This window comes from Bos mutus, chromosome 8, assembly GCF_027580195.1.
Source record: "Bos mutus isolate GX-2022 chromosome 8, NWIPB_WYAK_1.1, whole genome shotgun sequence".
NCBI lineage: Eukaryota > Metazoa > Chordata > Mammalia > Artiodactyla > Bovidae > Bos > Bos mutus.
The window spans coordinates 11,244,981-11,268,973 of record NC_091624.1 but is presented as its reverse complement, the minus strand read 5'-3'; the positions used below and the strand labels follow the sequence as shown (position 1 = coordinate 11,268,973).

The 23,993-nt window shown below is 39.1% G+C and overlaps 2 protein-coding genes and 1 pseudogene across 4 annotated transcripts in view; 1 reads left to right on the top strand and 2 right to left on the bottom strand.

The window, feature by feature from the left end:
- The window catches only part of LOC106701363 (immunoglobulin-binding protein 1 pseudogene), a 33,720-nt pseudogene extending 25,939 nt beyond the window's left edge, over nucleotides 1–7,781 (bottom strand).
- Nucleotides 1–7,867, bottom strand: part of PTBP3 (polypyrimidine tract binding protein 3) — a 90,461-nt gene extending 82,594 nt beyond the window's left edge. The window contains exons 1-2 of one of the 3 annotated variants that reach the window (XM_070375103.1): nucleotides 7,727–7,858; nucleotides 4,786–4,819 (exon numbers count right to left, since the gene is read on the bottom strand). In XM_070375103.1, the coding sequence (XP_070231204.1) occupies nucleotides 4,786–4,819; nucleotides 7,727–7,734 (42 nt within the window). In that variant the 5' untranslated portion in view covers nucleotides 7,735–7,858. Of the gene's footprint in view, nucleotides 1–4,785; nucleotides 4,820–7,726 lie in introns of all 3 variants that reach the window. The other 2 variants (XM_070375104.1, XM_070375106.1) reach the window with 2 other exon arrangements.
- Nucleotides 7,733–9,323, top strand: LOC138988860 (proline-rich protein 2-like). Its single transcript, XM_070375108.1, has 2 exons — nucleotides 7,733–8,485; nucleotides 8,854–9,323. The coding sequence occupies exon 1, from the start codon at nucleotides 7,733–7,735 to the stop codon at nucleotides 8,288–8,290; it is 558 nt and encodes a 185-aa protein (XP_070231209.1). The 3' UTR covers nucleotides 8,291–8,485; nucleotides 8,854–9,323.
- Nucleotides 9,324–23,993: the final 14,670 nt, after the last annotated feature.

The following is a 23,993-nucleotide window of genomic DNA, read 5'->3' as shown; positions in this document are numbered from 1 at the left end:
CACTAATTCCTTCTTCAGTAGTCTTCCTTTCCTTATGAGGAGAGACTACAAGGAGATAAAGGAATCACAGAAAATGCTCAACTAAAACCAGAGAAGGCAAAAAAAATGAGAGGAGAAAAAATAAAAACAAAGAACAAGTCAGTGAAGATACTTATTAATTCACCCCTCTTAATCATCCCTTGAAGTATGAAAGGTAATGGTCTACATATACCAATTAAAAGACACTGTTCAGAGTGGGTTTAAAAAAAAAAAGACCTAACTGTATGTGGTCTATAAGAAATCCACTTTAAAGGAACGAGCAAAAAAGTTAACATTCATAAAAGAAGGTGAGTGAATGGCTAAAAAGCACATGGAAGGGTACACACTACTACCCGGCATCAGGTCAATGGAAATTAAAACTACAGTAAGACACTACTGGCCCTTCTAGTTATACTTACTAGCATGGCTAACAGTAAAGTCTTGGCAAGGACGTGAAGCAACCTGAACTGTAATACAAAGCTGGTCAGAATGTAAAGTGGTGCAACATTTTGCAAAATAACCAAGTTAAATATACACACACCCAGTTTTACTCTGAGGCATGGTGTACAATGAAACAAACATCTACGCAAAGACATACACAAATGTTTATTATAGTAGCTTTATTCGTAATAGCTCCAATTTGAAAAGAATCTAAATGCCTATCAACATGAGGATGGATTTTTAAATATCATGACATATTCACACAATGGAATACTCTCATTAAGAAAGAAGAAAAACATACTGATACATAAAACATAGATATCAATAAATCTAAAAATCCATTTTGCCGAGTAAAAGCCAGACATCAAAGAGCTTATGCTGTGTATCTTTGTTTTAGCACTAAGTCATGTCCAACTCTTCTGCGACCCCTTGGACTATAGCCCTTCAGGCTCCTTTGTCCAAGACATTTTCTAGGCAAGAACACTGGAGTGGGTTGCCATTTCCTTCTCCAGGGGATCTTCCCGACCCAGGGATGGAACCTGAGTCTCCTGCATAGGCTGGCAGACTGTTTACCACTGGGCCATCAGGGAAGATCATACTGTATATACGCCGCATGAATATTTTATTCCATTTATATGAAGTTCAAAACATGCAAAATTAATCTGTGGTGACAGAAATCAAAAGAGTTGCCTAGACTGGGTCTGGAAGAGGGCAACAGGAAACAGGGGGATAAGTTTGTCAAATTTACTGCACTGTACCCTTAAGATCCGTGCATTTCACTCTATGTAAATTAAGTTCAGTTTAAAAGAAAAAAAAAATTCCTGGCCTTCAGTATTTTCTGTAGTTGAAGCACAACAAGTAGCAGATGAATTTTTTTTGTCCAAAGGGTCAGAAAGTAAATCTTTTAGAATTTGGTGTCATACGGTGGCTGATCTAACCCCTCTGTCATTGTATCAAAGTACCCAGACAATATGCAAACTAACGAGCATGGCGGTGTTCCACTAAAACTATCTCATGGCGGTGTTCCACTAAAACTATTTACAAAAACAGGCGGCAAGCTGGATTTGGTCCACAGGCTGTATGTAGTCTGCTAACTCCTGGTGGAGCAAACAGAAAATTGATCTTCAAAATTAATTTAGGTTAATTTCTAATTCAGAGTCAAGTTAAAAAAAATTAATTTAAATACGATGCATTGTTCTTTCCTATATGGTGACAGGCAATGATAATTATTAGAAGCCTATTATAATCCTTCCTAAACTTGTTTTTCTACACTCATGGAATCATTTTAAAATAGAAAGACAAACCAGAAAATCCCTAATATGGTTGATACGCAAGATTATCATTTTAGAAAATCATTTAACAGCTATAATAGTATCCTGAAAAATTATCTAGGAATATGAAAAATATTTAAGATAAACTAGGTAGTAATAATTAAAGTATGAACTGGAAATTTAAAATATACTTAGGTACACACATTAAAAGCTTTGTTACCCACAGTGGTGATGCTTTATCTGGTATAATAAAGTTTTTGAAACATTCAGTATCACTCATAACCACCTGGTTCGTTCTTTATTTAAAAGAATTGAAAATTAAGAACAGCAATCCCTTCTTGATGTTTTAAAAAGCATTTCAGAAAACTAAAAAAAGAAGGGAAATAAAGCAAGCATTTTCTGAGAAGTAATTTCCTTGCCTAATTTAGACAAGGCTCAAAAATTGAGCTTCTCTGGTGGCTCAGATGGTAAAGGTCTGCCTACAATGTGGAAGACCTGGGTTCAATCCCTGGGTCGGGAAGATCTCCTGGAGAAGGAAAATGGCAACCCACTTCAGTATTCTTGCCTGGAAAATCCCATGGATGGAGGAACCTGGTAGGCTACAGTCTGTGGGGTCGTGAAGAGTCAGACACGACTAAGCGGCTTCACTTCACTTCAAAAATTGGTATCTTGCAAAGAACATCCAGGGTACACAACTAGGTATAAGTAAATCTCAAACATGGCACACATAAGCTGCCTGAAAATGTTTAGCCATCTTCAAGAAAATCCCAATCTAAAAAATGAACTTAATCCTCTCTCACCATGGTATATACCTATTAGAAGAAACACCAGCAAAATTAGGAGGCTTGGGTTCCAGTATAAGTTTGCCACCTAATTGGCTGTGTGAGAATCTGGCATCCACTCATCATTCATCAAGCATTTCTGAGAGCTTAGTATGTGCCAGACACTGGAAACACAGTAGTGAAGGAAATATCAAAAATTCCTGCCCTCATGACACATTCCAGTGAGTCACTTAATCTCTAAAAACAATTTAGTTTTCTTTCTCTAAGATAATGGATTTCATATTTAAGGGTATTTTCAAGTCCCTAAAATAAGATGCATATTACTTTCCTGCATCCAGGAAAGCAACTGACAGAGTACCACCTGAAATCCACTCTTTAACTGGTTAAAACTCTTTCCTGTGTCACCATATTCAGAGAGCAAATTAAAAAAAAAAAAAAAAAAAGTAACAGACATTCTTGAAGGACTTATTTTAAATTCGCTAATTTTGGTTTATAAAATTTAGAGGAAATATGAGCCTTATTGGCCTATTACTTGGTAGCTAAACTTCCTTGGATGGGATCCAAGAAAGCAGCAGAACAACCTTATGAGAATGTTCTTCATATAATGAATAATTTTACAGACATTTCCAGTACTGCCTGGTGAACCAACTAATCAGCTCATCTTTTCTTCATAGTAGGATTTGATCTTTCTTTCCAAAGTGCTTGCTGCAACACAGGTACTCAGAAATCCAAATTGTATATTCAAATCTAGTCCCTTGCGCCCTGCATATAAATTTTTCTTTTATTTATCATCAAGATATATATTTTCCCCACAACAAAACAGGCATGCCAGTCCTTCAAGCATAACTCCTCAATTCCCAAGTGGTAAATTTTTAAAATGTCTCATGTATTCATTTTTCCCAGATGAACTCTAGAATCACAAATTACATTTCTGTTAAGACCAAAGCAACGCTCACTTTAAATATCCCTTCCTTCATAGGCCCCTACCGAAACACCAAAAGGGATCAAAAATGTAAGCCTGCAGTTTCTAATCTAGGAGTATTCACTCCCAAACAAACTGACCTAAGGATCTACCAAAAAAAAATGTATATCCCACCAAAAGCGGCTTCTCCATTTATTTTCAACTCATAAAATACATTCAAAGTTTGTTAAAGTAAGCTAACACCATTCAACTTCAAAAGACAATATAAATAGTAGTTCCCAATTACGCTTATCTTGAGCAACCTATTGTTAACTAAAACGCTGTTCACTATATGTATGCTTATATCTTTAGATGTTTTAAGAATATGAGCACCACCATCAGATCTAATAAGCCCAAATGCAAAAGTACTGAAATGGTTAGCAAGAGCTGATGGACAGAAAGCAGAACAGCTTTACATAAAACACATGCAATGTACACATGAACTGTTTCTATTTTTTACAGTAATCTGAACTGTCAGTGGCCTTTAGAACTAGATTTTCAATTCAGGTATATCAAATACCAAATTGCTAAAAAGAAATCTTAAACTTCCATCTATATTTTAACAGTCTCATATTAACGAACTTGATTTATATTTCAGAATCCAATAAATGAAACGACTTTGATAAAACTGAAATGACGTGTAACTTAGAAGAATCATTATTGTAAAATATTAATAATCCAGCTCTCCTGCTGTTCATCTTGTAGGCAGTACCCTCCTCATTACTGGCAGTGAGGTAAAAATAAAGGAAAAAAAAAAGTCTGGTTTTGGAACCACAAAGACATGGGTTTGAACTCCGAGGCACCATGCCTTAAACATAAACTTTCTGAACCTATTTTTTTCATCTCTAAAATGGGAATATTAATACCTAATTTGAATAAATATTTTAATGATTAGTGAGATATATGTAAAGCAGCTTGCATATAATAGGAACTGAAGAAACTTTAGCTGCTATTTTTATTTTATTACTCAGAAATGTATCCAAGAGAAGATAAAAGGAGGGACATGACAGGAAAATAAATCAGAGCCAAGGTTACATGTAACTGTTAAAACAAGACAAAAACAAATACACTGACAGTTCAAGTGAAACTTTTTGTTCACATTTTATAGAAACAAGCTAATATTGTCACCACTTTTTATACACACATAAAACCTACAGATCTACTAATGGTGGAGCTAAATAAAGACTAAAGATTATTACCATACAGTAAAACAGGTAATTTTATGAACAGGTGAGATGATTTCACCATTGGAAAAAAAATGCCAAAACTAAGATTTTTAAATGCTTATGGAAGGATATTAAAAGACTCCTACCTTTAAACCGACTGCTATAAGATCTGTAACAACACTGTATGGAAAAAGTAAAAAGAGAAAATGGAAAACAAAGTTAGAAACAAGTTTTTAAAAGACAGAGATAAGATAAAGAAAAAGAAAAATATTATAATAAATAATAAAAATAAGAATGTGACAAGTTGTGAAATGTTAGTACAAAGAAAAGCGATGGGACAGTCTAGCCAACAGAGTGTAAAAGCAAAGCTTCAACAGCAATGTAAGAAACAATAAATCAAATTTGCTTTCAGGATTTAGAAAAATAATTGTTTCAGTAAAATGAAAATGGGTTTATCCATTCACCTCTATTTAACAAATCCAGCCAAGCCTTATAATCACCAAAGTTCATTCTTTTAAATCACTGGCATGAGTAACCATACTTCAAGTTTTAAATGAAACAAAATCAGTGAGTGGATTTTATAGAAATAGAAAATATCTTGAAAATTTGCATCCACCACCCAAATGGCTCACCAAAATATAGCTAAGACAGCCTTAGAACTGAAATAATTACAAACACCAAACTTAAGACATCAAAATTGTCAAAGATTTGCTTTTAAAAAAGTCCTACCACACCATGTCTGTGATTAAATTACCTCAGAAAGAAATGAACATACACACACATACACACACACAAGGACAGTTGGCATCTGAGGTGGAACTAGAAAGATATGTTGACTGGAGGTTTGTTGTCTTTTTAACTATCCAAAATAATGAAAAAGGACCTTTTTTCAGGCTATGGAAAAATGTAGAAATTTAATTAGCTTCCTGAAAGCATAAGCTCACTGAGTTAAAAACCATATCCCTTAACATCAAGATGTAAAAAACCCTATATAGTTCTGCCAAACAAAAATCTATCTCTTCTAACCCAAAAGAAACTGTTTTCAATTAAGTTTGTCTCAATATCTTCTAAAAGAAAGCTCTAATAAAATTCTATATATTGTTAATAACCTATATCATTACTTACTAGAAATAAATTTATATTTGTCTAATGATGCAAATTTGTTTTAAACAATAACGATATAGATTAAAAATTTTTCTTATACACTTTGGAAACTCGAATTTGGTTTGTTTTAAATTTAAATGTGATATCTCTGACATCTGCACATAAAAAATTAGATTGTGTAAGGTATACCACAGTATTGGTCTGGATACAAAGAGCATGCTTCTACTTGAACTCCCAAATGAACTTACCTTTCAGTATTTCTTATTGCCTCATATACTTAAACCAATAAACTCATTCTTAGCTTTCAAACCACATTTAGGAGGAAGAAAAAGTTAATTTCTTAAACACTACCCAAAAGAGTAAGTTTGCACTTCACAGTTGCTCAAGAGTTTAACAGCCAAGATGCATAATCCAAGAGTCCTCTTTATAACACTGTAAAGTTTCCAATACAAAAAGCTAGCCTGCTTCCACGTCTCACGTCAAACCACTAGTCCAGACAATTCACTACACATAATGAAATACTACTTTCACAGCCTTCCTCAACTGAAATACTGGCATACTCACACAAATACTTAAGATAGCAAAATTTTGCACCCATAGAAAGTGTAGTTGAAAAAAGGTGAAGTAAAATGAGTTTTGAACAATGCTCTCAGAAAAGCTTCAATTAAACAATAAAAACAGCTTCAGTTAAATCTTAAAAATACTTGAGAACATCACAATAAGCGAAATCTAAAACTGCACTCTGCCTAACGTCTGTAATAGTGTGCAATCTGCATTCAAATATACTTATAATTTATAAAACTAGGATAAATGAAATCTAATGAAGGGAAAAATTGTTCGAAGATCCTTTTACACAGGAAGGTCTTTAACACAGCATGACAACAGTCAACTACATGGCAACATATACGTGATTTTACTGTACATGCAAGTTCCATATATTCTACAACCAAAAGGTTTACAGAAATCTTGCCATCAAAATCAAGTAACAGGCAACCAAAATCTCAAGTGCATAATGAAAATAAGTAAGTGGATCTGCAGGCTCTAAGACAGCAGGAGATTTTTTTTTTTAACCTTGACGGACTAGGATCTTCAACTAATTCACTAAGATCTTAATCTAGTTATTTTCTTAATCATTCAAATATTGGTTTGGTCCCACCCAAGGAGCCTGGGTCCCCAGAGAAATATTTACACCGATGATCCCAAATCTTTATTTTGGCCACAGACTTCATTCACTTTTAGAGCGTTTCAAAGTGCCCGGAAAATCGCACTTTTTTTTTTTTTTTGCATACAGCGCAGGGAATTCACGAAGTTCCTTGGGGGCGGAGGTGGGGCTGGTAAGGGGACGCATCCCCGTTCACCGAGTCCAGACGCCCGGAGTACCGTAATCGTAACCAGCTCCCAGCACAAGCCCGGAGACCGCGTGGGGCCCGGCTCCGGGACCGGGTCGCCGCCCAGACGTTTACCGCCGCGTGCCCTCGCCGTCCGCCACTCCGCCGCCACTCGTCTCCCCGCCAGGGGAAGCTCCAGCGCTCGCCCCACCTCACCGGTAAACACCAACTCCCCGAGCGGGAGGACGCCCGCCCCGAGCGCCGCCTCCGCCTCCCCCAGCGCCGCGCACCATTTTCTGAGAGGAAGTGTCGGGAGGCCGGGCCGGGCTCCCCCGACTCTCGGGCGGAGGGCGGACCTCGGAACCCGGGCGCTGCACCGGGCTTTCCGCCGCTTCCCGGGGCGAGGGTGTACAGGGGCGGCAGAACGGGGTCGGGGGGCGCTCCGAGGGGGAAAGAGAGGCTGCAGCGGGCCGCCTCTCCGCGATTCGGGGCTCCCCAAAGGAGGCGCCCGGAAGCCCCGCCGTCGGGCTCGGCCGGGGCCGCTCCTCTGGTCGCCGGCGCCGCGCCCGGCTTCCCAGCTCCGGCGCGTCCGGCCGAGAGCTGCGGAAAAGAGGACGAGCGCAGCCCGGTGACCACCGCGCCGCCGAGCACTTACCCATCCATGGCCCAGACGGAGGCGAGCACAGTGCGGGGACTGACGGGCTCACCGCGAGCGGAGGAAGGAGGCGGCGGCAACAGGGCGGCTCCGGGAACCGGCAAACGGCGCCTCTCCGGAGCCCGGGCCGGTCGGAGGTGGAGAGAGAGTGGGAAACAGGGGCGGAGACCAGGGACGCTCCCGCCACCGCCGCGCCCCCGCCTTCCCCACCCCCCGAGCGCGTCCCCGCCTCGCCTCACCCCGCCCCTCAGCGTCGACGCCCTCCCTGGGCCCCGCCCTCAGCCGCCCTCCGGCTCGGCTCCAGGGCGCCCTCTTCCTGCTGCCGCCCTAGAGACCCCGCCTCCGGGTGCCCCGCCCCGGCGCGCGCCCCCCGTCCCCGCCCGCCGCCTGTGCTCGCGGGAGCGCGCGCCTTGTGCTTCCCGCTTCTCCGCCTCCCACCCGCCCTCCGCCCCGTGCCCCCGCGGGCTTCGCCTGCCTTCCGGCTTCTCCGCCCCGGGGCTCCCTAGCTTGGACACCTCCCTCTACCAGCGGGGAAAACGTTGGGGACCCGACTCCGGACAGTAGGTAGGAGTGTCCCACGAGAGCCCCAGAACCGCCGCGAAATTGCCCCGGGTGGGCGAGACTGTCGGCTCGGCCCCGAGCACCGAGGCCAGGCGCCGGCTGTGGTCTTCCCCGGCCTGGCAGCCCAGGGAAGCGCCGGTCGTCCGCCTGGTGACCCGCACCGGCTCGGTAGATGAGGTTGGGATGAAGATGAAAGAGGTGAATGAGATTACCCCGAACTTTGAGAATATACAGCTTTAGTCGCTGAGTGCTTTTCCACTCAGTCTGACATTAAATTTATAGGAAACATTCATTGCACTGTATGGAATGGCCACTATATTGGTAGCATTTTATTAAAGTTTACACATTTTCCCTATTAAAAAATAAACAACAGAAACCTATGAAAGTGCTTATTCTCGTTTTTCAGATGAAAATTTAGACATAAGTGATTTGCCGACAGTTTGACACCCACCGAAACCCTTTCCTTTTAGTCTGAGCAAAATTATAAGAGTATAACTAGTGGCAACTCAGTTGTTTCCCCTCATATTCTGTTTGGTTCTGAAATTGAATGATTTTTCGATTCACAGATCGCCAAGACGTGAGCCACTGAACACTGTCCTCCACCAAATTCTTAACTTCCTGGGTAGAAAGAGGGGACAGCTCCTTCTCAGCCTCATTTGAAAAGCCAGTAACTAGAAGCTCCATCATCTATCCTTGCTACTATCCTGCTTTTTAAAAAGTGGGTGCTACTGAAAAGATTTAAACGGTTGATTCACCCATCGTTCAGTCAATATTTGTTGCTTACTATTTGCCGAGCACTGCAGGGCTGACCAAGAAAATCAGGTTCCAGTCTTGACGGTTGCATGCATTCCTCCCTTAGTGTATTATTTGTTTGTTGACAAAACACAATTTTTGAATAGCTCAGGTATCTTATTAAGAAAGGTCATTTTAAAAATACTGTATCTAACCTAAATCCCACTTTTCAAAAGGTCAAATATACTTTGATTCTTATGTTAAATCTAAATATGAAGTTGCAGTTGTAAACATTGCCACCCTACATTGCCAGATGGGTATTAAAAATACCAGCAAGATAAGTAGCTGATGAGGTCTTCCTGTTGTTTGAGGGATATATTCTGTTGATAAAATTGCCTTGATTTTTTTTAAGCTATGCAAGTAATAATATACATACATGCTCATTTTGGAAAATTCAAAACAATATTAAATATAAAAAGTTATTATTTTTCTTCACAAGCTACCCCTGCCCATGATAGCCACTTAACAGTTGTGCATGCATACTTCCAAGACCCTCACCATTTTTTCCTTTTTCCACTTAAAAATCCTAGAGATTTTTCTCATCTACTTAATTCTTTTTAATACTGCCTATTATTTCAGTTTCATGTGCCATAATTTTATTTAAGCTTTTCCAAAATAGTGGAAATTTACCTTGTTTCTAATTATTCAAAATAATTAACAGTACTGCAAAGAACATCATATGTGTATGAGCATCTTTGCTTGTATATGATTGTATCAAGGAATAGATTCCTAGAAGCAGAATTGCAGGACAAAAGGCATAAGCATTCTCAGATTCATAGATATTGACAAAATTATTCCCAAAAGCTGAACCAGTTTATACTTTTAAAAGTTGTATTTCTCTTAGCCAATGCCTTATGATAGCTAGCAGATTTCAGGATTAAAAAATAAATGTGAAGTCTGTCTCACACTCCCTGTCCATAGTACCAACAATAACTCTGAAAGGTCTCCAGTGTAAAGTGTACTTGACTGAAATGAACAGAGCTGTATGGCATTTCCTAGACCACTCACATCCAGTTTTACAACAGAAGCCTAGATAGTAAGAAAAGAACTCAGGACAGAACACAAGGTGAAACCTTGCCCCCTCCCCTGCCTCTTGGTCGTAAGTTTAAAAGATTTTTCATGGATTGAGTGCCATAGGTTTGTGAGTTTCTCTGATTCAAAAGCAATATATAGAATAGAATTTAGTTCTTCTATGACCACTTTTAGAATACTAGCTATTCCTGTAATCCATATGGCATTAGAAAGCTGTGGCCTAACAAGTTTCTGAGTTTCTGGAACAATCAGATAATCACCCACGTGACCTGGCTTGACATAAAGAGCTATATGTTCTGTATACTGGCTTCCTGATGATGAAGAGGATAACACAGTCTTTATTTGCTAATTGCTCTATACTTTTGAAAAGTAAGACAGTTAAAATAATTTAGTTTAAATTTTCTAACACTTTACCTTCTTTTGTTTTTATTCTAATTTTTATTGTAAGAAAGTGCCCTGAAACACTTTCATCAAATGAGACTCCCTACTCCCTCAATTATAATGTTTGGACAAAATGTAACCTTTGAACATTTGCCTTAAAACATTGCAGTATGCAGTGGAGTTAACATTTAACCTACGTTATTACCCTGCTTGGGCCTCCCACGTGGCGCTGGTGCTAAAGAAAGGGCCTCTCTGCAGGAGACATATATAAGAGGCGTGGATTCGATGCCTGGATGGGGAAGATCCCCTGGAGAAGGGCATGGCAGCCCTCTCCAGTACTCTTGCCTGGAGTATCCCATGGACAAAGGAGCCTGCAGACTGTGGTCCATGGGGTCACAGAGTCTGACATGACTGAAGCAACTTAGCACACACACATTACCCTATTCATGTTTATAGGTAAGATTACTTAAGATATAAATATAATACTTAAGATAGAAAAATAAAAAGATCCCAATTTAAGTCAGAGATAAGACCAGCCATTTGATGAATCTAGGAGGGAGACATTTTAATATCATTTTATCCCCTGACAAATACAGAATCATAATTGCTGACATATATACACTAAAATACAAACGTGAAATTATACTGAGTGAAATAAAGCTAAACTTAAAAGGCTATAAACTGTCTGATTCCATTTATATAACAGTCTCAAAATGACAAAATGACAGAGATAGACAGCAGATTACTGGTTGCCAAGGGTTAGAAGGGGGACGGCAGGGTGGTGGTGAGGGAAGATACAGAAGGAGAAGGAGACGGGTGTGACTATAAGGGAGGATAGCAGGGGGGATGTTTGTGGTGATGGTGCAAGTCTTGATTGTGAGGTTGTACAAACCTACACATGATAAAATGGCATCGAGCTTTAGACACACACAGTGCATGTAAAACCAGTAAAATCTGAGTGAGATTTATGGATTGTACCAATGTCAATTTCCTGACTTTGTTACAATTATTAAGACGTTACCAATGGTAGAAACTGGGTGAAGAGTTTCTGGCACCTCTTGGTACTTCTTTTAAAACTTACTGTGAATCTATAATTATTTCAAAAATAAAACAAAAAAAATTGCCAAGTGTTCCCTTAAATACATGTTATTTGTTCAATAGTTAATGCCAATAGCAAACTTCAGAGGCTGAAGGAAAATGTATAGGTGTATAATTCATATTTTTCAGGTGCTATCAACTTGGTAGTCAGACTAGGTTATAATAGCTGACACACACTGAGTCTGACAGACTCTGCCCAATCTGTTGAATGATGCGCCTTCCTTCAAAGTCCTTCTCAACTGTTCGAGGAAGAGACTTGAAAGTGTTTCCCACCTACTCACTGACCTCTCTGCCATCGTGAGTTGTACCCATTTTCCTGAGCGCATCCCTGGCCCTGATGTAGTCATTTCCATGTGAAGCGCCGAGTAAGACCAGTCCAGAGGACTTGAGCATTTGTGCTGAAGGTGCTGTCTTCAGTCCCTGACCGGTAGTGGCACGTGCCAGCCCATGTTGAAGTTGCTGTGGATTTTCAAGAATAATTTTCCTTTTGTCATACTATATCACCGAGGTCCCAGTGTCACTCAGAGTTTTTAATAAAACAGACCTTTCCATTTTTATTCTGAGAAAGTCCTTTGAGATTTAGGCATGAGTCTGAGACAAGGCCAGAGAACAATTTGAGTGATAATCACTACCCTCTTTAAAGAATCATTGCCCTTAAGCACTGAGCTTTTGTCCTTAAAACTGGTACAACTGGGACAATCTACTCTCTACCCTGAGACTCTGGGTTCCCAACCAGGGGGCTGCATTCAGTCCCTGGTAAGGAGACTAGATCCCACATGAGGACAGCTAAGGGTCGGCATGCTGCAGCGAAGATGCAGTGCAGCAAAATAAATTTTTTTAAAAAAATAATCATCACATTATTTAGAAATAATTGACAGTGTTGTGTTTTTTAATCATCTTTCAGTTAGAAGAATAAATTTTCAAGATTTTTTTTAGAAGGAACCTTGAGTGGTTTCCCGAGTCTATATATTCCATCACTTATCTAAGGTAAAACTTCAGTAGATGAAGAACTATTGAGTCAGGAACACTGTAACTATAGCCCTACTTTCCTTCAGCATCGTATAACTGTGATGGAAAAGACTGATCCTTAGAAGAGCTTTTCTTCATCTTTGAAATTTAGATAATTATTTAGGCTACGTCTTTAAGTCTTTGATTTTTCTAGAATCAGTCTAATGGGCAGTTCTCAGACCCCATCTAAATCAAACCATCAGCAGTAGTTGGCTGTTCCCTCTTCCTTGATGGGCTTCCCTGGCGGCTCAGTTGGTAAAGAATCCGCCTGCAACGTGGAAAACCTGCGTTCCATCCCTGGGTTGGAAAGATCCTCTGGAGAAGGGGATCCACTTCAGCCTGGAGAATTCCGTGGACGATACAGTGCATGGGGTTGCGAAGAGGGGGACACAACTGAGTGACTGTGACTTTGACTTTCTTCCTTGATACACTTTCTTCACTTGGTTCTCAGGAAACTGCATTTTTGTTACGTTTTTTGTCTCTGGTCACTCCCATCTTCTTGCCTGGTTCTGCCTTAACAGCTTTCAAATATTTCAAGACCCAGCCTTTGACCTTCTTTTCCTATACTCACTCTCTTGATACGTCTTAGGGTTTTAAATATCATCTATAGCCTGAAGAGTACCAAATTTCTCTAGCCTAGAACTCTTTCTTGAACGTTAGGTTGGTTGTTCCTAGTTGGGACCAGGCAGGTTCCCATCTCAGAGTCCTTTATACTTGTTGTTCACTCTTCCTGGAACGCTCTTCCCCCGCATGGTTTGCTCCTTCATTTCTAGAATCCTTCATAGCCTTCCTTGCATGTAATTTTCCCAGTAAGACCTTTCTGGGCCACTCTTACTTGAAACTGGATATCATGCTCACCCCTGTTATTTCTTCTCCTCCCTGCTTTATTTTTCTCCTTAATCTGACATACATAACCTACTTGTTTTATTCATTGTTTGTCTCCCTCCACTAAAATGTAAAAGCATTAAGGCAGTGATACTTGTGTGTGTTTGCTGATGTATTCTTAACAACTGGAACAATGCCTCCCACGTAGTAACCAGTGACTATCTTATTAAATAAATACGTGAAACACGTTGTTCCTTGCAGAGACAGTCTTTCTTTTGATTTTGAAATTTTGTTTTAAATTTATGTTAAGCTTTGTTTTCTTCCTTAGCATTGCTAATTAGTTATTTATTGGATCTCTGATCATTTCAATATTTATTAGGTTTCCCTCATAGCTGAGTTGGTAAAGAATCTGCCTGCAATGCAGGAGACCCTGGTTTGATTCCTGGGTTGGGAAGATCCTCTGGAGAAGGGGAAGGCTACCCACTCCAGTATTCTGACCTAGAGAATTCCATGGACTATATAGTTGCAAAGAGTCAGATAAGACTGAGCAACTTTTCACTTTCACTTTGTCTGTTTTCTTCCTTAGCATTGCTAACTAGTTATTTATTGGATCTCTGATCATTTCCATATTTATTCTTTAGTGTCATGTTTCTGTTTTTCCTTTACTTTCTGTAAAACTTCTCAAGCCTATTTTCTCCAACCATAATTCAGATTTCTATAGTAGTGGTTTGATTCCTTTCTATTTTTATGTTTTAAAATTATATAATTTTATTTTTCTCCTCATTCTTTCAATTCTTGTCAGATTTTTTCTGTTTTTCATCTCATGGTATTATCTTACATATACATGTACATATGTATTTTATTGAAGTATAATTGATTTACAGTGTATACATATATATATAGAGAGAGAGGTACAATATAGCAGAATTAGATATAGATATGTGTATAGGCATTGGTTGGTATGTATGGTTGCTATGTATACTTGTATTTCTAAGTTTTGTCTGCTGAGAGAGCCAATGACACCCCATTAACTTTACCAACATTTTAGTTACTAAATATCAGTCCCCAATAAAAGGAACCAGGACTCCACAGAGAAGTCATTGATTCTAGGGCTGCAGAAATAAAAATAATACATGAGCCTAGAGAAACTTGCGGAGAAGGCAATGGCACCCCACTCCAGTACTCTTGCCTGGAAAATCCCATGGACGGAGGAGCCTGGTGGGCTGCAGTCTATGGGGTCTCGAAGAGTCGGACACGACTGAGTGACTTCACTTTCACTTTTCACTTTCATGCATTGGAGAAGGAAACGGCAACCCACTCCAGTGTTCTTGCCTTGAGAATCCCAGGGACGGGGGAGCCTGGTGGGCTGCCGTCTATGGGGTCGCACAGAGTCGGACACGACTGAAGCGACTTAGCAGCAGCAGCAGCAAAGTACTTTTAAAATGATAGGGACTTGCCAAAAGGACACAGGAGTCTAGCTGAAAGATCTCCCAGGGACCAAAGGGGGAATAGTTTGAGCAACAAAATAAATAACAATAGTATTATACAGCCTTTAAAGTAAAATAATGAGTCAATACTTACATAAATAAATAATTGAATAAGCAAATAAGGGGGAAAGGATAGCTCTTACAGAAGAATTCTAATTAATAAGCATAGAAGGAATACAGGGAATAGAAAACCACTATTAGAATAATTGCTGCAGACAAGATCCACCAATTAATGCTAAAATTAGTGAGCAAACCTTAAGAAATAGGATAGTGGCATAATTTCAAAGTATCTCCCCTAAGATATTTATTAATTATGGAGAAAAATAATAACTTTACAATGAAATCCACCAGACACCATCTCAGCTAAGCAGTCAAAATTAGCAGTAATGTGACATGTTGACGTGAACTGATAAACTATTGATAGACTGCACTGGCAAGGTTACATTGCTGCTATCATATCCCATTCCAAAATGCATAACTCAGTCTAACCCCGAGAAGACATCAGAGAAACTCAAATTGCAATTTAAAAAAAATATTTTTTCTTGAAGAATTGACAGACTTTTCAAGACTGTCAACACCATGAAGGACAAGCAAAGATTGACAAAATATTACAGATTGGGGGCAACTAATGAGACATGACAACTAAATGCAGTGTGAGACTTTACAACAGAAAAGGACATTAGTAGATAAATAGATACAATACAAAGGCTATTTGTTTTCTGTTGCTGTGTGACAAACTGTTGCTCAGTCTCGCAGTCCTGTCTGACTCTTCTAATCCCATGAACTGTAGCCTGCCAGGCTCCTCTGTACATGGGATTTTCCAGGCAAGAATACTGGAGTGGGTTGCCATTTCCTTCTCCACTGTAACAAATTACCACGTACAAGTTTAGAAGCTTAAAACAATACAAATTTTTATCTGGCAATTCTATAGGTCGGAAACCTGCATGGGCTTGACTGAGTCTCTCCTTAATCTCACAATGCAGAAGTTAAGGAATTGTCCAGCTTAGGCTTTTATCTGGAGCATTCGGGGAGCATCGGCTTCCAAACTCTTTCCTGTTATTGCAAGAATCCAGTTCCTCCTGACCGTAGATCCTAGATTCCTGTTTCCTTGCTGTCAGCCAGGGATCACCCTCAGTTCCTTCAGATTAAGGCAGCAGCATTGCTGAGGCTAGTCCTTCTAATACCCTCGATCTGTAGGACTTCTCCTTCTGCTTTCTTCCATCAGCCAGAGAAAGCTTCTGCTTTTAAGGGCTCTTATTTGAGTCCGGTAATCCCTGTTTCTTAAAGTCAGCTAATGTGGAACTTTAATTAGACCTGAAAATCCCTTCACAGCAGTACTTACAATTAGTGTTTAAATAACCAGGGAATGGGAATATTGTTGGATGGAAGGTGGGAAAAACTGCTAAAATTCTGCCTACCCCACACCATCTGTAGTTCGCTAATAATGTATGATTATTAATTTATTAGTTGATTATTGTACAGTGGTTATGCAAGAGAATAATATTAGGGGAAGCTGGACAGCGTATTCAGGAATGCTCTGTAGAAATTTTACAGTTTTTCTGAATGTCTACATTTATTTCAAAATAAAAATTTAATAAACTTACACGTGCTAGTTGCTCAGTCGTGCTTGACTCTTTGCCATCCCATGGACTGTAGCCCACCAGACTCCTCTGTCCATGGAATTTTCCAGGCAAGAATACTGGAGTGGGTTGCCATTTCCATTTACATAAATTATTAAGCATAATCATAAAATGACCACCAAGGAGAATTTGAGAAATTGATATCAAAGGCAAAATTGGAAGGTCTTTTTTTTTTTTTTTTGGCATTGCCACATGGCATGTGAAATCTTAGTTTCCTGATCATAGATCCAACTTGTAACCCCTGAATTGGCAGTGTGGAGTCTTAGCTGCTGGACCACCATGGACGTCTCAAAGATTCTTTTATGTACTTTTCTAACCCCATTTCTAATCTCTCCCATCCCAGTGCAAAGAATGGTAATCCTGAGTTTTATGATTACTCATTCTTGCTTTCTTAATAGTTTTAAAAGGTGTGCAAATTCCTAAACCATAGGAACTTTATATAAACAGTGTAATATTTTTAATATCTTTTTGCCACTTGATTTTTTCACTTAATATTCTGATTCTGTGGTTAATTCCATGTGTTTCCTTAATTTTCAGTGCAGTATTTCTCAGTGAGAATATGCTGCAATGTATCCCTTCTTCTCTTGATTGATATTTGAGTGGTTTCTAGTTTCTGCTTCTTGTTGTGTTATTATAAATAATTTTTCTGTGAATATTTTGATACCTGTCTCCTGAGGCACTCAGAGATTTCTCTAGGTTTGACAATCTAGGTTATGCATTCAAAAGTCATGAAATTTGGTAATCTTCATCTTTACTGTGTTTCCAAAGTGATTTTATCAATTTTCACTACCACCATTATCAAGTATTTGAAAGCTCCCATTGCTCATACCCTCAATTGGTCAATTGGTATTGTAACTAATACAAGTTTAAAATTTTGCCATTGAGTCTAAAAATGTCATATGTGCCCTAAATTTTCACTTTTTGATTATTAATACAATTGAATATTATCTCATATTTTACTGGCCAGTCACGAATCTTCTTCAGTATGTCTGTTGATGTATTTTACCTTTTTTAAATTCCTATTTGACTGTTGTTTACTTATTGATTTTTAGGTGTCCCTGGTAATAGCCATAGTAGATACCTTCTTCCCAGAATGTGGCTTCTCTTTTCATTTTCTTTGTGTTATCATCTGATGAACAAAAACTCTTAATTTTAACAAAATAAAAGGTCTTAATCTTCTTTTGCTTATGTTTTGGTCCTTTTGCTTAAGTTTCTATTCAGTATTATACCATAGTTCCTGTACAGTAAGACAAGAAACAGAAATGAAAGCTATGAATATTGGAAAGGAGAAAGCAAATTGCTATTATTTGCAGTTAGGAGGATTATATAGAAAAATCCAGAAGTATGTAAAAGGTATTAAAATTAATGAGTTTAGTAGGAAATCTAGGTATAATCAGAGTACATGAAAATCAACTGCATTTTATATACCAGCAACAACAGTGAGAAAATGTCACTGAAAAATGGTAATACCATTGCCACAGACCTGTACACCTAAAATCTGTTAAAAGTATAAAAGTTTTATTTTGTACATTTTATCACACACACAGACACACAGAATGCCATCAAATTTTGTATGAAAGCAAAATTAAAGATACTTAGAAATACATGTGACCAAGTATCTGTTGTATCTTATGGAAAGAAACTTAGAAAAGACAGCCTAAAGAAGTGATACATCATGTATGGACTGCTGCTGCTGCTAAGTCGCTTCAGTCGTGTCCGACTCTGTGCGACCCCATAGACGGCAGCCCACCAGGCTCCTCCGTCCCTGGGATTCTGCAGGCAAGAGCACTGGAGTGGGTTGCCATTTCCTTCTCCAGTGCATGAAAATGAAAAGCGAAAGGGAAGTCGCTCAGTCGTGTCCAACTCTTCACGACCCCATGGACTGCAGCCTACCAGGCTCCTCCCGCCATGGGATTTTCCAGGCAAGAGTACTGGAGTAGAGTGCCATCGCCTTCTCCCATGTATGGACTAGAAGACACTAAATTGTAAAGATGTAGATATTCAAAATGATCTATGGATTCAAGGCAGTCCCAAGTGATTTTCCCAGGAGTTTGATGAAGTAACTTCTATAATAACTTAAGACAATCTTGATGAATAACAACGTAAGAGGACTTGCCTCCCCAAGTATTAAAATTTAAAAAGACAAATAATCAAGAACATGCAGCATTTCCACAGAGATAGATAAGTTATTTAATGGAACAGATCTGGATATAAATGAAAACTTGATGTAGGACACAGGAGACATTTAGATCAATTGGGGGGAAAAAGTGGACGTTGATCTCTACCTCATTCCAAATATAGATAACAACCACCTTAAAGTTGCTCCAGGTGACTCAGAAAGGAAAGGCAAAGTTTTTAAGCTTTTAGAATAACATTTAGGAGACTGTCTTTATGATTTCAGGATACAAGACGAATTCTTAACATAATTTCAACTTAAAGACATCCATACTTGAGTACTTCTATATGTACATAACCTAGAGAAATTTAAAATATGTACTAGGAGACATATGAAAGACTCTTCATAGCACCACTGCTATTCTATGCTATTATTATTCTATATAATATAGATGCAAATAACCCAAATGTCCATCAAGAGAGATGGGCAAATAAATTGTGGCATAGGCACATGATGGAATACTATACAACGGTGAAAAAGAATAAAACACAATAAGTAATGATATGGATAAGTCAAACCAAAATACTGAATGAAAAATAAAATCAGAAAATAACTGTATACTAAGATACTATTTCTATAAAGTTGGAAAGGAACCACCACCATGCAAAGCTGACCAATGTATTATGTATACACACACACACACACACAAAAACACGTGCACAATTTTATAAAAGACAAAGGAGAAGTAAAGACAAAACTCAGAGGTGACTTTTAGAGAGGAAGCAGGGAGGTGGAAATCAGAGAAGCACATGACTCATGATTTCTAGTTCTTTAGCTGGGTGACAGTTTCACAGATGTTTATTATTATCTCATAATTTACATATATATCATACATATTTTGGATGTGTCAAATATTACACATGCACAAAATCTAGCCTATTTCTGTCAGCACAGATATAGGTCCCCAAACCTCATGCATTAGGGTAGCGTTTCTCAGCCTCAGCACATTTTGGATGGGATAATTCTCAGGGAGATGGGATGTACTGTCCTGTATACTGTAGAACACTTAGCGGCATCCATGGACTCCATTCACTAGATTCCGGTACCATCCCTCACATACATGGGACAGCAGAATGTTTCTAGACATTCATTCACAAATATTCTCTGGGGTGTAAATTCCATTAAGAATCATTGCCTTAGACATTTCCCTTAGTTTCTTCCAAATTCATTCAGTCACTTAAAATAGTGTGTGTGTGTTTTTTAATTTATGTAGCATTATAAGATTTAAAATTTTTAAAATAAGCTTTATTGTTTAGAACAGTTTTAAGATGTACAAAAGAATTGTGAAGATAGCACAGAGTTCTTGTATGCCCTACACCGGTTTCTATTATTATCTTACATTAGTTGGACATACTTGTTACAATTAATGAATCAATATTGATACAGTGTTATCATCTGTCACCCATATTTTATTAAGATTTCATCAGTTTTTACCTAATGTTGTTTTTCTGTTTCAGGATCCCATCCAGGATACCATATTACATTGAGTTATCATATCCCCTTTAGGATCCTCTTAGCTGGGACAGTTTCTCAGACTTTCATTTTTTGTGATGACCATGACAGTTTTGAGGAGTACGGGTTAAGTATTTTGCAGAATGTCCTTCAGTTGGGATTTGTCTGATGTTTTTGCTCACAGTTAGATGAGGTTATAGATTCTGGGGAAGTTTATAGAGGAATCACATTATGTCAAGGATACATATTATGAATATGGCTTTGTTGACTTTGATCACCTGACTGAGACAATATTTGTCAGCTTTCTTCACTGTTATTTTTTTCCCCTTTTCATACTGTACTCTTCAGAAAGAAGTCACTATTGTACAGCCCATACTTAAGGAGTGAAGAGTTACTCTGTATCTCCTTGTCATCCCCTTCTGACTTCAATCTTTCCCAGCATCAGGGTTTTTTCCAATGAGTCGGCTCTCTGCATCAGGTGGCCAAAGTATTGGAGCTTCAGCTTCAGCATCAGTCCTTCTAATGAGTATTCAGGGTTGATTTCCTTTAGGATGGACTGGTTTGATATGCTTGCTGTCTAGTGAACTCTCAAGAGTCTTCTCAGTTCGAAATACCACAGTTCAAAAGCATCAATTCTTCGGTGCTCAGCCTTCTTTATGGTCCAACTCTCACATCCGTACATAACTACTGGAAAAATGATAGCTTTGAGTGTATGGACCTTTGTCAGCAAAGTAATGTCTCTGCTTTTCAATACACTGTCTAAATTTGTCATAGCTTTTTTTTTCAAGGAGCAAGCATCTTTTAATTTCATAGCTTCAGTCACCATCTGCAGTGATTTTAGAGCCCAAGAAAAAAAAGTCTGTCACTGTTTCCATTGTTTCCCCATCTATTTGTCATGAAGTGATAGGACCAGATGCCATGATCTTAGTTTTTTGAATGTTGAGTTTCAAGCCAACTTTTTCACTCTCCTCTTTCACCCACATCAAGAGGCTCTTTAGTTCCTCTTATCTTTGTGTCATAAGGGTGATGTCATTTGCATATCTGAGTTTATTGATATTTCTTCTGGCAATCTTGATTCCAGCTTGTGCTTCATCCGGCCTGGCATTTCACATATCAGTTAAATAAGCAGGGTGACAATATACAGTCTTGATGTACTCCTTTCCCTATTTGGAACCAGTCCGTTGTCCCATGTCCATTTCTAGCTGTGACTTCTTGAGCTGCATACAGATTTCTTAGGAGGTAGGTAAAGTGTTCTGGTATTCCCACCTCTTTAAGAATTTTCCAGTTTGTTGTGATCCACACAGTCAAAGGCTTTGGCATAGTCAATGAAGCAGAAGCAGATGTTTTTCTGGAATTTCCTTGCTTTTTCTATGATGATCTCTGGCTCCTCTGCCTTTTCTAAATCCAGCTTGAACATCTGGACGTTCTCAGTACACATACTGTGGAAGCACTAGTCCTTATTTTGTCAAATTTCAGATAGCTGCTGGACCTTTAGGTCTATCCCATTTATTTTCTTAAAAATGGTTCTGAGTTGTTTCTTAGAAGAAACACTTGTTAAATGTCACTTTCTTCCTTAATTTGGATACAAATTGGAGGGTATTCTTCATATTGTGGTAGGGTTATGTCAGTTTCCTAGTTTATTATACTAGAAATTTTCTCTGGTTCAGGTTCATTTTTTTTTTCATTTTCCTGGACTTCCATTTTCCCTGCAAATTATGTGATAACTAATGACTTTGATTACAATATTCCCACTGTTCTCTGGCAGCTTTCTATACTGTCTTTCACCAGTCCTTATCATGATTCTCCCTTAACTTATCTATGCCTAAACAGTTACCTAATGTGAGATTCACCCTAGTCATTTCAAAGACGGAACGTGGAGGAGTAGCTGTGAGTAGAGTAGCAGAAGGAAAGGGACAACTCCTTTTTTTCACCCGTCTTTTCCCATGAACCTGTTGCCTGTAACTCTTCCCATCTGAGCTGAAGTTGGCTTACTATAATGAGTTGATTTGCCTTTACTGCCTTGGTATTCCTTTTGTCTACAGATATATGAGGTCAATACATATTATAGATGCCTATTGGACTTCCCTGGTGGTCCAATGTTTAAGAATCCACCTTCCAATGCAGGAGATGCAGGTTCGATCCCTTACCGGCTGATCAGGAACTAAGATCCCACATGTCACAGGGCAACTCAGCCCACGCACCACAACTGGAGAGGCTGTGTTTTACAAGAAGCACCTGCGTGCTGCAACTGGAGCAAGCCCACGAGCCTCAATCAAGAGCCCACATGCTGCAGTGAAGATCCAGCACAGTGAAAAAAAAAAAAAAAGATGTCTATAATATTGTAAGTGTTCTTATATGAGACAAAATAGTCCCTTCTTAGCAATCTGAGACCATATCTTTAATAGGAAATACTTATATTTTTCACTAGAATAAGCCTTCACTATGGTCAAGTCAAACCTTCCCCTAAAATTTTTGATACAACTGTTTAACAAGGAGTCATATCTGGCTATTGATTGGTTAGAGAATATATATATTTTTTCTTTGTCCTTATTTGCCCTTGGTTGAAATAGTCTTGTGCAAAAATCTGGTCATAGTTTACAAGGTTGGTGGAATGGTTCTTGCGATGCCAGACAACTGGAAAAAATGATTGCTGTCCCTCCCCAGTGTAGTTCTAGAAGATGTTTGCTTCATGTGATCCTCCAGGGCACCAGGCAAACATTCAGCCTTGAGCAGGCAAACAAGCAAAAGGTCAGTAGCAGAAAAACGAAAGAACAATCTGGAGGATTTCGCTATGAGAATGTTATTTATGTAACTGGAAAAGCAAGTCTTCCCACCTCCACACCCCACTCTTGGAGGTGGAGGATTGGTTGTATTAGAGGATAATGTCTTCATATAGCCTCTCTTCTCCTGGAGCAGAGGGAGTAGGAGACCTTAATCAAAAATTTAATTTAGTAGAGTGTAGTGGGAGGATGACACCTCTGAGAATTTAATTTGGCATAGCAGAAAGACATGGGGGAATTCCAAAGTCTGGTCTTTGTGTAGCAAACTAATGGCCAGCAAGAGATAGATGGCTCAATTATGGGCCTGATCCTTAAGCTAACTTAAAATGTCCGTATTTTCCCAATGGTAGGCACAGTTGGAAAGTTAGAAGATAAAAAAACTGACATTGTTCCTCAGTATAAAATGATAAAATGCTATCTTTACAGTGAGCAGGGTTGAAGCTATGTTGATTACAGAAGAATCAAATGTTTCTTTTTCTCGGCTTGGAAAGAGTACATGTACTCACAGTAGACCACTGTATCTCAGAAGTAATGCCTGAGTTTGGGAGAGGTGGGTGTGTTTAACATAGTAGTCACTTACTGGATACCAGGAAGAATTAGGTGAGACTATCTCCAAGGGAAGTGGACTTGGAATACCTAAACCATCACGGATCTCTTGCTAAAGTCATATTCTAAATACAGTGAGTAGGGGACTTTCCTGGCGGTCCAGTGGCCAAGACACCACGCGCCTAGTGCAGGGACCAGGTTGGATCCCGGGTCAGAGAACTAGATCTGCATGCCACAACAAGGACCAAAGATCCACAGTGCTGCGACTAAGACCCAGCGCAGCCAAATAAAGAAAGAGTAACAAAAATAAATACAATGAATAATTCACTCTTGGGAAAATGGCTAGGGAAGGGAGGATGGATGTTAGCGTGAGACCAACTCCTGTGAGCAGGGCTTGGGAGTTCCTGAAAAGTGGTGGAAATATTAAAGACAATTTTAAAGAAAGAAATCTGAACAAAACTAATGCTCTCAGGGAAAAATGCAGATATG